The sequence below is a fragment of the Athene noctua genome, chromosome 16, assembly GCF_965140245.1.
Source record: "Athene noctua chromosome 16, bAthNoc1.hap1.1, whole genome shotgun sequence".
Taxonomy (NCBI): Eukaryota; Metazoa; Chordata; class Aves; order Strigiformes; family Strigidae; genus Athene; species Athene noctua.
In genome coordinates, this window is record NC_134052.1 from 11064529 (window position 1) to 11080980 (window position 16452).

A 16452-nucleotide genomic window follows, 5' to 3' on the forward strand; every position below is an offset into this window, starting at 1 on the left:
CGGCACCGGCGGGAGGGCGCGGCGCCGCCCGCGCTCCCGGGACAAAGCGCGGCCATGAGCCGGCTGTAGGCCCCCGGGACCAGCCGCCGCTCCGCTCCCTTCGGCCGCCGCGGGGGCTCGGAGCGGGGGGGGTGTTTCTTCTCGTCGCGGGGTGGATGCCGGCTGGGGCCGGCCGCGCCCGGCACCATGCACACCGTGCAGAAGGACACCACCTTCACCAAGATCTTCGTCGGGGGGCTGCCCTACCACACCACCGACTCCTCCCTCAGGAAGTACTTCGAGGTCTTCGGGGACATCGAGGAGGCGGTGGTGATCACCGACCGGCAGACCGGCAAATCCCGGGGATACGGATTCGTAAGTACCGCTCCGTGCCGGGCGCCGCGGGGACGGTCGGCGGGGCTGACCCCCACGCCTCGCCCCGGGGAAGGGGGCTGGCAGCGGGGCTGACCCCCCCCCGCCCCGAGTCGGTGCCCCCCGGTGCCAGGGCGCTGCCCCGCCGCGGAGCGGCTCGGTGCTGCCGCCCGTCCCGTCGCTGCCGCTTCGCGCTGGCGGCCGGGGCCGGGGAGGCTGCGCCCGGTGCGGGCTCGGCCGGGACAAAGGCTGGGCTGGGGGACCTCGGGGGGGACACCCCCCCCCAGCCCCGTGCCGGCGAGGTCGGGCCGTTCATTTCAGCACCTCTTTGCCCCGGTCCCGCCGCCTTGTTCCTTCGTGGGCTGCAGCGGGGCGCGCAGTGCTGCCCTCGGCCTCCGCGCCCCGCGTATATGGGGGCGCGGATCCGCGCCTGCCAGCTCCCCTGAACTGCTGCTGCCTCGGGGAGTCCGGGGGTTGGCTCCGCCGAATTCTTAAAAAAGCTCGGGGGAGGACGGGGAAAGGCAAGGGAAAAACAACTGGCGTAAGCCCAGCGGAGTAACTGGGCGAGGGGGGAGCCCTCTTTTCTATCGAGCCCCCAGGAGCCTCTCGCATCTTGCCCCCTCCGCATGAACCGGAGTTTCGGCTCCTGATTCCAAACAGAACAATAAATAAACTCCGCTTAGTGCCTGTTGCTGGAGTGTTTACAAAGCGCTGTTGCTACAAACAAGGCTGTGCTTAATTGCAGGTGACCATGGCAGACAGAGCTGCAGCTGAAAGAGCCTGCAAAGACCCAAACCCCATCATCGATGGCAGGAAAGCAAATGTGAACCTGGCATATTTGGGAGCAAAACCAAGGAGTATTCAAACTGGTGAGGCATCCAGGAGATCCCATCTCTCTCTATTTAGAATAACTTGTAAGACGAGGAAACAAGTTACTCAGGCTGGATTCGCCTGATCTGACAATGCATCCTTACCCCTCATAGTTCTGATTGTTGACAGAGAACACTGTGTAGTCCAGTTACCTCTCTTGGTATCATCTTACTCGTACCTGTTACACTAACGTTATGTATCTAAGTTCATATAACCAAGTTAAAGCTGTTTTCTCCCATGGCTAAGCTATTTTCCTTTTATCCTCTTCATTACATCGGCTTTAACAACAAGATTAATTTCATCATTCTGCCCTTTGGTTTAATGGCCACAGTACCCAGTGTGTAAAATAAGGAATTACACCCTGTTGTCTGTTCAATAACAGCACTTTCACACTGTTCTTGAATCTGAATTCCCATCTGGCCCTTGTGCATATCACACACGCATATTAAAATTTACTTGCTTCTAAATGGAGCTCTGAACTTGCTCACATACGTAGCAGATAAAATGCACGTACATGTGGTCTTGAGGTGTAATTATGCACGTATATTACAACTTGAATGGTACAATGGATGCCATTCATTAATACTTCTTTTTTTCTAAATGTTTTTTTAGGTTTTACCATAGGTGTGCAGCAGCTACATCCAGCCTTCATCCAGAGACCCTTTGGGTAAGTGGAAATGTTTCTTAACAGTCTGAAATCAAATTCATGAATCAACTTCCTCGTTATTTAAGATGCGTGAAAATAGCCTTAGCCGCCAAGAGTGGACAGTTTCAACAGCTGTTGTTAATGTTGGAAGTACTTTATTTCTGGTGAAGATTTCAGAACTTTTGTGCATTTGTCAGCTTTAATGTAATTCCCAAAGATCCTCCTTTATCCTCAGTAAATCTTAGTCATAATAAACCCAGTGCTGCTTTGCCAGCTTCAAGAATTCACAAGAATTCAAATAAATGGAAAATAGTTTCTCTATTATAGTACTTAAGGTGTCAAAACAATTAAGCAAATTCTGTTCTCATGTTTCTCAAATAAGATCTTCTACTTCTTCTGTGCCATTTCCCACGTAATAATGCTTAGGATACAGTTTTATCCTAGAAAACAAATTGCATTGGAAACAAAGTCTGTTACTTAATGAAAGTAACATTAGGTCAAAAATTGATTTTGGACAGATGTTACACAAGGCTTGAATAGTCTGCAAAAGTGGGCTTTTGTCTGCTGTTTTCAATAGCTTATACCATCCCTACTCGGTTAGAAAAGTCCTCTTTTTATACATCTAATAGGATCTGGCAGCTGCTCGGCAAAAGACAAGTGTGCTTCACGAGAACAATAGTGACTGTCATACTGCCTTCATTTAACTGTTTAATGATTGATGCAGTTCTTTTTTTACACCATTTCAGAAAGTGAATATTGATAGGGGGTTTTTATTATTATTTTCTAAGAGCATTAGGAAAGTAGGTGCATTTTTTAAAGCTTTTGAGCACTGCTCTGTTGTGTTTTTTGTATGACTCTAATATAAATAGATGGGATTTTGGCCTTTATCAACAGAAATACTTCATCCCTCTTCGTCCCTTTCCTGCTCTCTGCTTGTGTATTTTTTGGGGGTGGTGTGTTGTTTTTTTTTTTTTTAAAGAAAAATATCTGCTAACAACAAAACAAACTTTCACTCATCTGCCCTCATGGCTGCAGTTGCCAACTGCCTGGGTAATCTCATTCCAATGAGTTTATGGATGTAAGAGACTGTGTTGCCACAATAGTGCACACCCAGTGTATGTGCGTTGTGTGCGGTTCAAACATGCCAGTTTTTGTAAGTGGTTACGGCTCTGTTGGAAAGACTCGAAGAACATCTGTCATGAAGTGAAGAGGGTTTTTTGGTGCAAGAGCTGCAGTAGTAGACAAGATGCTGCTTTTCCATAGCTCTCCTTGCATGGGAGCCACGATAGTTTTTGCAGCCCCTAGAGTAGGCAGCAGCGGTACCTTTGGGATGTGAGCCCCAGAGGCTTTCCAAATTGCACAGGAGTGCACAGGAGAAGTTGACAACAAAACCAGCCTGTTACAAGGTTTTACCACGCATGCTAACAGAAAAGAGCAAAATGGTGAAGCACGTTAAACTCCTTGTGTTGCCAGGAGCGCCGGCGCACGCCTGTTCTTCTTGCAGATAATTTGCCATTCCTACCCAGCAGCCGCAGCTCTGCAGCTCTGGAAAACATCACTTTTCTTTTTGAACAGTTTGCTTTTAGTTTCACATACAGGAGAGTGTGGGATCAACTGACTACGTGTTCCCTGTGATCTAGACAGTTACTGTTCCAGTTCTTAGGCATTGGTTTCATCATTAAACCAGCGGAGCTGCAGTTAGCACATACAGCAGAGAGTACTATAAATTATTTATCAGTTGCCAGGAGACAGGAACCAGGAGACTGGAGGGTTGGACGAAGGGGATTATATATCATTATTTGCAAGCATCAGTAAACAAGAGTTTTGTTGCATTCAGTCATTGCTGGAGCAGAATCATTGAAAATGTGGTTTTGGCAAAATGTGGAGCCGTTTACCTGAGCACCATGGCTGGGGCTGCTCTGTGACTTCTGAGCAAAGCATCAGGTGCTCAGTCAAGCAACAGAACTTGGCTGTCAGTTCCCTGTCTCGTCAGTAGACCAACAAAATTGAGCCTTCCAGGCTCCACTCCTGCATTGCCTTGAACTGACAATTTCCTTGGCCCTTTGGGATCTGAGGGTAGATGAGCACTCTGTCAGGGTCTTTCTATCTTTGGAAGCTTCATCGAATTGCTGTTGTCCGTTTGTTCTGCACTGTCTGGAGCAGATCCTGACCTTCCCCGGATGAAGCTCAGTGGCTTGTCTGCTTTGCCCATGGTGTAAGACATTGCCCAGTTCTCCCTCCTGCAGTTCCTGTCTCTGCAAAGTGTTTTTGCCCAGGGGTTGGCACATGGTTTACAAAAGACAGCTGTTGTGGGACATGAGGTTCTAGGTGTGCAAGATGGACTTGTGAGGAAGAAATGAATGAACAACCTATTAACTGCTAGGAAGTTAAATAAGAGAAAGCCAGCCAGTCACGTTCCAGCTATCAAGCCGCAAAATGCAGGTTTTGGTGAAACCTGAAATGAATGGAAACTATGAAAATTACCCAAACATCGGTGAGGATTATTTATAAACTGACAGCTTCCCCCTCCTGCCTCAGGCACCCAAATGCAGCTGTAAATATTGCCTGGGGTATGCGGAACAGAAAGAGAAACCATGATGAGCCTCTCTCCTTCCTCCCGCTGTCCTGGCAGGGGAGGCACTCGCACAGCAGACAGCATGGAGTCAGTAGTAAATCCTGTTCTGAAAAGTAGTCTCTAGATTGTTATAACCAGAGATGTTAACAGTAACACATGGCAAAGGATGTGTCTGAGATCTGGCTTTTGCGTTTAGGGAAGGAGCATTAGGCCTGGGGGCTTAGTCCCGAGTTTGCAGACTGCGCTTTGCTTGGAGGCAGCTGCCAGTGCCTCAGCATGTCCCTGCAGCTACTGGCCAGCACAAAGCTGTGCTTAGGTGATCAGAGAAGGGGGAGACGCTCTCCAAATGGACCTGTCTCTTACTGCAGTGGTGTCCCTTTTAAGAAGTTTTGAGAATATATGAAACTTCTTGGAAGCTGCTCAGAGCAGCTGTGTAGACCATTTGACATGGAGCATGTGGTGACGTGGCAGAGCTGCTTAGTGCCCGTCTCTTGGTCCTTTCCTCTGGGACTCCAGTGCTCGAGACAGGCTTCAGCCTGTGCAGGGAGCGGGGATTCCCTGGTTCTCCTCTTCGCAGCCGTGCTTGCCGCTCTGGACGCGAGCAGCCTATGGCGGATGCATTCCTGCGGCTGTGCCTCAGCGAAGGAGCTATCTGTGTGGGAGATCTACCAGTGACTGAGTGACTGAGCTCTTGGAAACATCCAGCTGTCTCTTGCGGCAGGATCCTGCTCTTGCCATATGTGCACACTGGATGTTGTTGCTCCAGAGACCCCCCCCCTGCCCATCCTTGTGTAGTTGCTTATTTTGGTGGGCCTCTTACTCTGGCCCACAGTTGATCTCAGGCAGCATCGGCAAGAGTTAAATCTCTTTGGGTTTGAAATTTAATGCATTGATGCTTGCTGCAGTTAGGAAGTGAAGAAAGTCCCTCTTTGTGTCAGCCCACCCTCCCTCGCAGCTGTTTATCCTTAAAACTTCTCTATTGGGTTAAAAATAAAAAGGAAACAAACTTTCATCTTTTCTGTGGTTATGCTTATAAACCAGCACACGCTGGCCGTGCTCTGCTCAGCCTCTCTCAGCTGGCATCCTCCATGCTCTGACTTCCTATCTCAGCACTTACCGAGAAGCTGGCCCGCTGCGGGACCCCAGCCCACTCTGCCGGTCCCAGGAGCTCCCGTGGGATGGCACACCTGGCACCTGCTATTTATTGTGTGCTGAAAACATGAAAGCTTCGGTGGGGTGGGGGGGGATTTCCTGAAAAACATTCAAATCCATTTTCTAAATGGATTCAGCTGCTAGTTCTCAGGCATGGTTACTGCTATTCAAACCAAATGCTTGCCAGTCAGAAAAAGCACCCCCCCTTTTTTTTTTTTTTTAATAGGAGACATGTCTTTATAAACAGATCAGAATGGCTTTGTGAGTTTTCTTGAACACCTTCTTCAAGGTGGCAAATGCTGGTATCGGACCCAAGGGCTTGGTATACAATTCATCTTGGTTTTGGTCACAATTGCTTATGTCCTACATCTAGTATAGGCCCGTAGAACAATACTAAAGGAGAACGTGGTCTTATATATACACCTTACACTTGGCTGCATAAACGGTATGCCAAGCTCAAGGCAGTAGTAGACCTTTTGCAGGGAATGGGCTCTGGGTGAAGGGTTCCATGTGCCACTGCAGTGCAGTCAGGGCACAGGCCTGCCTGTGATGGAGAGCCGGGCTGAGCTGGCTCTAGCTTTGTCTTTACAGCACATGGCTCAAGTTGTGCTGTCTTCTCTGTGTGATTCCATTGCCTTTGGTGGATTTGCTTTTCAGCCTCACCAGCGCGAGAGCAGCCTCCTTAGCAACAGAGACCCGAGTCCTTTCCCCTTGTTGCAGGAGCTGGGGAGTGGCAGATGCAAAAATTCTCCTATTCTGATCTGACTGGTGCCGTACAGTCCCGATGTGGCAGATTGATGCAAGTGTCTAAATTTTCAGAGCAGTCCAGCTTGTACTTGATCTCGTCTTTCCTTTGCACAGCTGTTGGCATACTGGTCCCTAACTGTAGTATTAAACACATGCCCAGTAATTCAAATGATAAATGCAGCTCTGACTGGCCTGCCTCTGAGCTGAGGACACCAGCGAGGGAACTAGACAGTTGTTGTGCTGATAATTTGGTAGCAAGGACACTGGGTCACTTCTAAATATGACTTATATGAAGAACTTGTTCCCCACAGATGGGAGCAAGCTACATACCAAAGCTAAATATACTCTATGATCACAAAAGATGAAAAGTTGTGGACCTCAGAGTTAAAACTGAGTCTCCTATTTCTCGGTCTCTAAATCCTGTAAACAGGATCGTGCTGTCCCCTGCAATTTCCCTGTTGCCAGCGTTGAGCATTTCAGCTCTCCTGTGTCATAGCTGAGCTGCTGCTGGCTCTGCTCCGGCCAAAGCCATGCCAGGGGCAGGCTCCCAGCCCACCTCCCCATGATTCCAGCTTGCAGGAAGGTGTGGAGAGAGATGTCTCAGACGCTCTAGAACAACAAAGGCACAACTGGCAGCAGAGATCACAGAAACTCTTAAAATAGAATTTCTTTCTTGGCTGAGAAACTACTTGTTTTATCAGCGTAGGCTTTCTTTTATGAAAAATAGATATTTCATTGCTTCTACTACAGCTGAAGCATTCTACTTCAAAATATCTATCCAAGAAGGAGTGTTTGATAAATCAAATGTGTGGATGGTTTTAATTACAAGTCAGTGGAAGGGGATCATGTATAAAGACAGACTGTTAAAAAATGGAACCAGTTGAAAGTAGTCAGTTTAATATATATTATGCCAAAACTTGTCAGGTACTTGAGAAGACTTTAGAGATGTGACTGCAGACTTTGGTTTTCTCCAAATTGCAGAAGAAAATTGGAAAGTTTGGTTAAAGGCAGAATTCCTGGGGCTTCCTGGATTAATCTGTCAGAGCCTCTGGTTTTCCTCCTATGTGGACAGCATGACTCTAGCATCTTCTTGGATTTCTCACACTGATGCTGAAGGACTCAGGCTCCTGTAGTGCACTGGTGTGAAGCGTTTTCTGTTTCTTCTGTTAATTCATTACTGTTTTGGCTGTGCTGATAGCTTGAAAGGGGAGGGGTGTTTCCTTCTCTGGATAGCTGACTGGTTGCGGATAAACTTCCATGTGGCTTTTTCCTTGGTGCCAGATGGCTCTTGTTTCAGGCAGATGTTATCTTCTGCTACCTGAGTGTTTTTCAGCCTGCTTCTCCAAAACTATTTTTGGTCTGGCCCAGCATGCCTTTGTTTGGGGTTATTTCTTTTTTCCTTTTTCCTTTGGGTGTGGGGGAAGCAAGATGCAGAGGATAAAGCTGTAAACTTTTGAGTCTGGCTAACTCGTGCTGGAGCTCAGCTTGTTGATCTTGAACTCTTAGTTAAGCTGAGAAAATGGATTAGATCTCTGTGAGAAGATGTACTCTCATCTTTGGTCTGCAACTTTTTTTTTTTTTTTAAATTTCTTTTGTTTTTTCCCCACACGTCTGCACTGGCTATGAGGGAACGTGTAAGTGGCATTTCGTTTTACTTGGTTTTGTGGGATCCACCTTCCTTCACTGTGGGCCATTCATTTGTTGCATCGTGAAGTCAGGATGTGCTAATGCTCTAAAATGAGGACATTGCTGGGCTGTGATAGGTTCTCAGCTACTGCAGTGCCTCCTGTTCCTTAAATTTTCTATCTCCTGCCAAAATGAAAATAAATTGAAATCATGATTGCTTTTGTACCCCTAAGTTGGCATTTGTATTTCTCAAGCAATGGTTTTGGTAGGCTCAGCAACCAGCAGAGGTTATCACTGAATTCTGCAATATGCTCACTTTTTCTCTTGTACTGATTCCAGCCCGGGACAGTCTGTTGCAGCAGGTTGTTCCTTGGTGGTTGCCACCAGTGTGATGATGTCTGGTCCCGACAGGGAAGCAAAGAAACCCAGTCATGTACCTGTTTGCACAGGCTGCTGTGTAGATCTTCTCAGAAGGCCAGAGGAGGATGAATAGAAGACAGACAGGCAGATTAGTTCCAAGATGAGCAGAAATTGTATTGGTTGGTTTGCTATTTTGTGCTTGTGTTGTATTGTAGTAGGTGAGGATAAATACTGTACCATGGAGCTGCAGAGGTTATCCTTGTCTTACTCTGAGCTGGCTGATGAGGCAGAAGCCATTGACATTTCAATGCATGTTTAAATCGGCTTTAGTGGGGACATTTAAGGATTTGGAGGTTTGTCATGTCAGTGGTTGAAACCCAGCCTGTGTCAGTGCATGGTGATGGATGGTGGAGTGGTCGGGGCACAATGAACGTCCTGATCTGCACTGGAGTGTTGGTGGATAAACTATGTGTGATCTCCTCCTGGAGCAAGAGTCCTTGTTGTCAGGCAGGGCCTGCCCTGGCCATGCTCCAGCCTGTAGTCCTTCCTCATCACGTCTGGATTTGCGAACAGGACCTGAATTTCTCATGTCTCTACAGCCTGTCATTGTGGCTGGGGCCCATATGATACGTACTGCCAAGCCTGCCACCACTCCGCACAAGTTTACTTAAAGTGGCTCCACGGTGTGAGTGCTTGCTGGCTTGGGAGTGTCCTTCAGGAATGATGTTCTTGGGGCGCAAGTGACACCAGGATGTGTCTGTGCATCACCAACTTCGAGGTGGTGTGGCAGCACTGCTAATGCAAGTGTAGAGCTCCTGGACTGCTGCTGCTTCCCTTGGTATTGCTGGGGTGTGCTTCCCAGAGCAGCTTCTGTCTGGTGCTCTTTAAACTTACAAACCCACTTCGAAATACATCTTCAGATCTGTCATCCAGGCTGTGGCTGGAGGTGTTACTTCACCAGAGGTAGCTTTTGTGTTGCTGTCATGGACAGCTGTGGCTGTGCTCAGCTCGTTCTTCAGTACCACCTACCAGCTAAAGCCTGGCACCGCCTGCATCACGTGCTGTGGCAGTGTGGGTGTCCCTATAGCAGCTAATGGGTCAACTCTAGTGGAAATGGAGGCCAAATTCCTGGGGTCAAATGCCAGAATTTGTGCCTTCACTGGCAGACACAAAGGGCTCTGTTTCTTTTATTCTTCAAGGAATAAAAGGCTGGTCGTGGCGGTGGCATTTGTGTGCTGATCTCTGTGAGGCTGCCAAGAGCCCTGTGCCCCTCCTTGTTTCCCAAGTGGTTGTGTGATGCTGTGTCCCTCCTGACAGAGGGTTGCAGTCGTCTCTCACCTTTCCAGAAGCAGCAAAGCCAGCTCCCAGCATGGCTGGCAGAGATCAGGGGGTTCAGGAACTACTCGCTGCTCTCCCAGACCTGTGCAACTTGCAGGAGCTTCTCATGGCTCATGCATTGAAGTCCTGCAGGATGGGAGAGAGCTGAGAAAGTGCAGCTAAAACTCATTTTAGGTGTAAATCTGATAGAATCAAATATATAAAGTGCTTCTGAGATGAATTGCCAGGTAGAGCTGCTGACAAGGGAGAGGGCCTCGTTAGCTCGTTCCTCTTCCTTGCTGTTTGGGAAGAGGTGTGGGACATGGTCATCTGACTTGTCCCTTCTTCCTCGCTGCCCCTGGGGCTGCGGCTGCCCACCAGCCACCCCTGCCCTGCAGCTTGCCCTGCCCCTGCGGCGGGGAGAGCTGAGTGATGGCAGGATTTAAAAAGTCCGCTCTTTCAGCAGGCAACATCTCCTGGGAGCCAAGGCAGCTGCAAGCCTCACCTGATGCATTTGAACATCTCCACCCGGGACTGCACCAAAACCGGACTGCTTTTGTTCTGTCCTTCGTATTTTGAACAGCAAAAGCAGAAGCCGAGCCTGCATCTCCTCTGCCAATGGCTCTGCAACCATGTCTTTTGTTCTGTGTCTTTCAATTTTGGCTGCCGGGGCAGTGTGGCGACGTGCCACGTAGTTAGGAACGTGGGCTAGCGTGGCGGTCCCGGCTGCTCTCCTGCACCACGACGGCTCTCCTGAGTCCTTCCTGCGGCCACCACTGGCTCTAGACTTAGGTTTGACCATGCTCATTGCGTTTTGTGGCCTTTGCCCGTGATTAATTGCAATGCCATAAGCATCTTGTACATCTGCTGTTCACGGGATGACTTTGATGTGTGGTGGCAATGGCTGATCACTTGGTTGATGTTTTATAATCACATTGTGTGTGTGTATTCTAGATGAAGTTCTCTTCTGGCTGGCAGGGCCCATCGTGGGGGACGGAGAAAAACTGCAGGGAGAGAGGAAGGGAAAGGCATCTTAAAACACAGATGTGACTCAATCTGTAGATATTCAGATTAGAGTTTGCTGATTTCCAGAAAAATAACTCCAAAAGAGCTTTTTTTTTTTTTCCCTGAAAGACCTTCTTCAGAAATGATGGAAGGGGGAAAAATATTTTAAGACTTTCTGTGGATGCTAAATGTAGCCAGCAGAGAACTTCATTGTACTGCATTGTTTTGTTTTATTTGTAGCTGCAAGTCATCAAAGTGACCTTACCTTGGGTTGTGTGTTTTGTTTTGATCGATGAGTTGCCATCTGTCCACCTAATTCAGAAGTCCAAACTGCATAATATCTTGATTGAAATTTCTAGCTAAATTATTAAAATCCCACAGACCAAAAGAACCTTCCCTTTTACATAGAAGCAGATTGTGGAGTTGCTGAGTGTGATTTTTCTAGTGCAGTAAACTATGGTGTGTGATGTGCGCTTGCGTATGCATTGGGCTGGGATGTATTTCTGGAAACAAGAGTACCAGAGTACTTATTGTCTTCCTAGCTAATGGTGCTTTTTATTCAAAGTAGCATTGAAGAGCTGGAATTTTTCCTTGCAGAGAAAAAAAAAAAAAAAGTAGTGCAGGATGTCGTGGATTTGCTGTCTCTCTGGAGCACACCGTGGGAGCTGCGATGGAGGAGCTGCGTACATGAAAGCAAAGTCGACGTGTGGAGTTTCTTGGGAATGAGTTGGGAGCGTGCGCTTGGCCCGATGGCCCCGCGCATGTCCAGTCCCCGTCCCCTGCATGGGGTGTGCCGGCTCCGAGGAGCAGTTGGGTGGCAGCAAGGGACCTTGGGGGTGACCTGTGGAGCTGCTCAGGCTGGATTGCTTGGAGGCCCTCAGACAGTTCTTCTGGTCATTTTGCAGGTGCAGGCTATGTGCAGGGAAAGTGCAGGCTCTCCCTCTGCTCCTGCTGTGGGTGGTTTTTAGTGACTCCTGAGCGTGAGGGTTGTGCATTTGGTTTTTTGTTGTGGCGTGATTTTATCTTTATCAAGCCCTGAAGTAGCAGGAAGCCTGGTAGTGGGACCCCATGTGTAGGGAGAAGCGTCACGCAGCCAGAGAATCCGCCACCAATCTGGGATGCAGGCTGTTGGTGGAGCTGCTGATTTACGAGGGAGTAGAGCAAGAGGCGTGCGTGAGCTCTGCTTGTCTCGCCCCCAGTAGTTGCATAGGCCAATGCTGAGGGGTGCCTCTGCAGAGTCATTCCCCCAACGCTGGCAGGCCAAGGGATTGCATCTTCGTTATTTAAAACAAAATGAAACAAACCCCCAGTGACCAAGCATGAGGAACCTCTGGGTTGGGACTAGGCCCATCTCCTCAGAAGAGGCAGCTGCTGCTTGAAGCGAGTATGGGACATTAAGTCCCCTTGATCTGAACTGGTGCATTAGCTCTAGCTCTGATTCAGTCGTGCTGGCCTCAGTTTAGATCAAAGCTAAACCAAAAGTGATTCAGGGAACTTCTGCTACCTCATCTTATTCTTGTTAGTCACAGGGTGATATTGGATATGGTGCATTCATTTATGGACTGAAGGGCTGTGAGGTCCCTCTCTGCACTACACCAAGGATGGCTCTGACCTCTGGAGATGGTCTTGCACTTAATCAGCCAAAGGTTGAGGTGCTGTTCTCCACCATCCATCCTCCCCAGTGCTGTTTCTCTGAGGGTGGCCTCATTATAGCTAAGGTCCCTGATTTTGGAGGCAGTGTTGCTGGGGGGGGGGAGGAGAACACTCATTCTCTCATCATGCAAATTGCCTCAAGAAAAACCAAAGTGCATATGTGAGTGGGAAAATGAGAGAAAACTTGGTTCAGATGAGCACTTGTTAGCAAGAAGCCTTTCTCCTGCCTGAAGAGCAGGTTAATCCATCCAGTGCTGGTTCTAAAGCAAATGGGAACAGCCCCATAACTGCTGGAGAGGAGGGACCAGCCCCAGGTGGACCCCAGTACATTGTAGATGGTGGCGGAGACCTAGGGCAGACACTTGGGTGTAACGAGGGCAGCCAGTGACCCATCTAGCATGTGTCCAGTCCTTGACTGCGAGTCCCCGTGAAGCAGCAGAGTGCAGGATCCCACTGCTGAGCAGTGTGTTGAATCTGCTGGGGTTTCCAGCCCCAGAGATCAGATGGATGAGTGGGCAAGGTATCCTCTCCCCGAGCAGCTGAGCTCAGCTTTAAAGAGCAGTTTAGGCCTGTGTCTTGCGAAAGCCTGTGGGAGGCTTTTAAAAGTGGTCGTGTTTGAAAATGTGCTGTCACACACATCCACACAAAAATCCCCAAAATATTTGAATCTGCATAAGCCCTCTGCAGAGTTTTACCTTGGGGTTTTTTTTGTTTGCCAAAATGAGTTGGGTTTGGGTGTAGGGTGGAATGAGCTCTGCAGAGGATGGCTTTTGGTTCGTGCTGTTGCTTTACGTGATTCAGCAAGCAGCCGGCCAAAGGGACCTTTTCCACAGCATGCACTTTTTGATGCATGTGGCTCTGATCTTTCAGTGGTCACATGCTGTTTGTTGGTGACAGTCTGCAACCCCCTATTTCTTAAACAAGCCCTAAATCTGTCAAGTCTCTGCACAGTGGAGCTTTTTGCTGCTGAGGACTGGGCAGACAGATGCCGTTGGCACTCTGCAGTTGATATGTAATTGTCCATTTTTGTCTGGCCCATGGTAGTTTGTGTGGATGGACCTAAACCTTTAGGTTTGTGCGGTTTTTGCTTTTGTTTGAGGCCTGACTTGTTGTGGGACCTTCAGAAAATATAGCCCTTTCATTTCTCTGCCTTTTTGTTTTCTTTCATCCTCATTAGTAGTTTTTAGCAAATTGGTGGGCGATCCTGCATTAATCATCTCTGGGATCTTTCAGTCTGTGGACTTCAGTTGACTGTGGCGTTGTTAAATTCCTCTCAGCACACAGCTACCTCGGGGCAGGGGCAAACCAGCTGGTGAAAATCAACGCTTTAGGACCTGCATCGAAAGGGCAGAGGAATGCCGGGGGCCAGCTGGCCACAGAGCCTGGATGTAAAAGCTCATGGGCACACGGGCATCGCTGCCGGGCCGGGGGCTGCTGGCATGGTCATGACTGAGGAGTGTTACTGAGGGGAAAAAAAACAGAATTAGTATCTCGTGTTTTGCAACAAACACCCTGTAGCATTGCCCTAAACATCCAGTGTTATGGAAACATAGGCTTAAATGTGTAGTAACTGATAACAGCTGGCAAGCTGGAAAGGCCCGTGGCTGTGCCCGGGAACAGTGGTCATCCCTGGTGGGACGCTACCCTGATGAGATGAACGGAGGAGCCATCCCGTGTCCACGGTGCTGGGAGGTGCCTCACAGGGGCTGCGGGTCCTCAGGAGCCTTCACCAGGGTTTGGGGGGCGTGGAGGGGAGCGTGGACCTGGAGGATACAGGAGGCTGGTGGGGCAGGCAGGGCATGTGGGGGCCAGGGAGATACGGCGAGGCAGTCAGGCGGGGGCTGTGTTGCAGCTGTCCAGGGAGGTTATTTTGGGGACCAGCAGCCTCAGTATTGGGAGACAGAAGACACAGACCAGGGCATGTGTCTGTTTCTTGCAGTCCATGCTTCACCTTGCACTACTTCCACCCTTGGGGTCCAGGAGTGTTTTGCTTTTCATTCCCTCCACCCCGAGCAGCACCCCTCACTCGAGGGCAGCACTGCTGGGCAGCACCGTTTCTGTGGCTGATGCACATGAATCTGGGGGTAAGGAGGGGGACATGCAGGCTGGAGGGGGGCCAGCCCCTCGCTCACTCTCTCCCTTTGCCTCCACAGACTCACGCCTCACTATGTTTACCCCCAAGCTATCATCCAGCCCAGCGTGGTGATCCCTACCCCTGTGCAGTCCATCACGTCTCCCTACATCGACTACACCGCCGCCAGCCAAGCCTATTCCCAGTACACCACAGCTGCCTACGATCAGTACCCCTACGCTGCCTCCCCCGCTGCCGGGTTTGTGGGATACGGCTACACGGGCGCAGTCCAGCCTCCCATCACCGCCAGCAACCCCGCGGCGCCCGCCACTGCCTTCGTGCAGTACCAGCCCCAGCAGCTGCAGCCTGACCGCATGCAGTAAGGGCCCTGCCCGCGCCTTCACCACCCGGGACAATCTTATACAATGGAAGGAGACAACTAGGACAACAAAAGCAACAACAAAAGAAACAATAAAAGAAACAAAACAAAAATATCACCCCGCCCCTTTACCCCTTTATGTAGGTGCATATCAATACCTAAGCTATTTATAGTGTTAAGGGCGAACCCAAACCCTTGCAGTCTGACTGTGCTTATGAAAATGGACTTCTGGTAAGTTTTTGTTGGTTGTTTTTTTCAATCTGGACAGATACTGTCTTGAAGATGTTCGAAAAGTGACTGAAATGTTTCACAGGAAAACTACAGATTCTTGCACACATCGTGGTCTGCTTCCATCACCCATGGTCTTCTTTCTGCCCCTACCCCATCTGCCCCGTCAGCCCTTCCTTCCCCATCAAACCTGCAATCCTTTTATTTACTGTTGAGGTACAGAGGTACTCGGAGAACATGGAAAAAAGCAATCTTATTTTTTGGTTGTACAAAAACTTTGTAATACTCAGAGATGCCTTACAGAAAAAAAAAAAAGAAAAGAAAAAGAAAAACTATTTTTTAATATTTATTGCGATTTTATTCGCATGAGCTGTGAATTGCAGACGGAAGAATAGTAGTAAGTATCTGCCTTGTTTAATTCTCATTTTACTAAATTATTGTATGTAGGTAAAAGTTCTTAAGTAATTGCTGAATCACTTCAACATGCAAAAGGGAATATTGGCTTGAAGGAGAGCAGAATATTCCTTTAGTCAACGCACTGTACTATTTTCTTATTGTAATTGTTACTCTGTTAAGATTATCTCAAATTTAGGTATATTTTTAAATGCAAAAAACCAACCAAGAATACCGAACATTTTGTCTACTTTGGTAGATCTTTTGTTACAATGCTGCAACCTATGGAGACATTTACAGTATTTATGTAAAAGACATTTGGGGCTGTTGGCCAGCAAAGCTTAGGAGAATATCACGAGCGGAGCAAAAGAGAAAAAGGTGTTATGTCACTGAACAAATGGGTAAACGTAACCTTTTAATGCCTATAATTCAACAGCCAAATAAAGGAAGAGAACAGACAATGTAAGTTAAGTGCATTTCTACAAAGAACAGCAATAAACTATTTTAACTTTTAAAATTATTTGATACTGTACGGTACCATGTTTGCTTGGCTGAAGCCCACGAGGGAGTCCTTTCCAACTGCCTTCGCCCGTGTGCGTGCCAGGGTGGGTTGGGAGCGTGTGTCCTGCGCTGCGGCGGAGCCTGGCCCAGCCCTGCATCCCACAGGCATTGCAAGGGTGCCGCCAGCCCCCGCAGCACGTCCCATGCGCCGTTACTTGCTCTGCATGTCTCGAGTCACCTTGGGGTTTTGTTGCTCCTGGAGCATCGTGCCGGAGCCGCGCGCTCCCCAGCGCTCACACCCAGCACCGGGCATGGCCCAGCTCAGCCTGTGCGGAGCAGAGGGTGGGAAGTGCCGCCATGCTGGTGCAGCTCTAGTGGAAACCAGGACAGCTGAGATCAGATCTCGTCCCAGAATCCTCAGGATATCACTTTCCTGCTGTTCTTTGCTTAGAATAAGTTTTTTTTCTAAAATCGCATCCATCCAGAAGTCATTGGTCTGCCAAAGCCTTGTCCTGGTTGAGGGCAGGGTCACTGAGGGCCTCACTGATTTAGCAGGGCTCGGGCAGGCTGCAGGTGGG

General features: G+C 48.9%; 1 protein-coding gene across 1 annotated transcript; it reads left to right on the forward strand.

Moving 5' to 3' along the window:
* Window positions 1–15893, forward strand: RBM38 (RNA binding motif protein 38). The gene is made up of 4 exons (XM_074920243.1): window positions 1–354; window positions 1097–1220; window positions 1834–1888; window positions 14456–15893. The coding sequence occupies exons 1-4, from the start codon at window positions 187–189 to the stop codon at window positions 14754–14756; spliced, it is 648 nt and encodes a 215-aa protein (XP_074776344.1). The 5' UTR covers window positions 1–186; the 3' UTR covers window positions 14757–15893.
* Window positions 15894–16452: the final 559 nt, after the last annotated feature.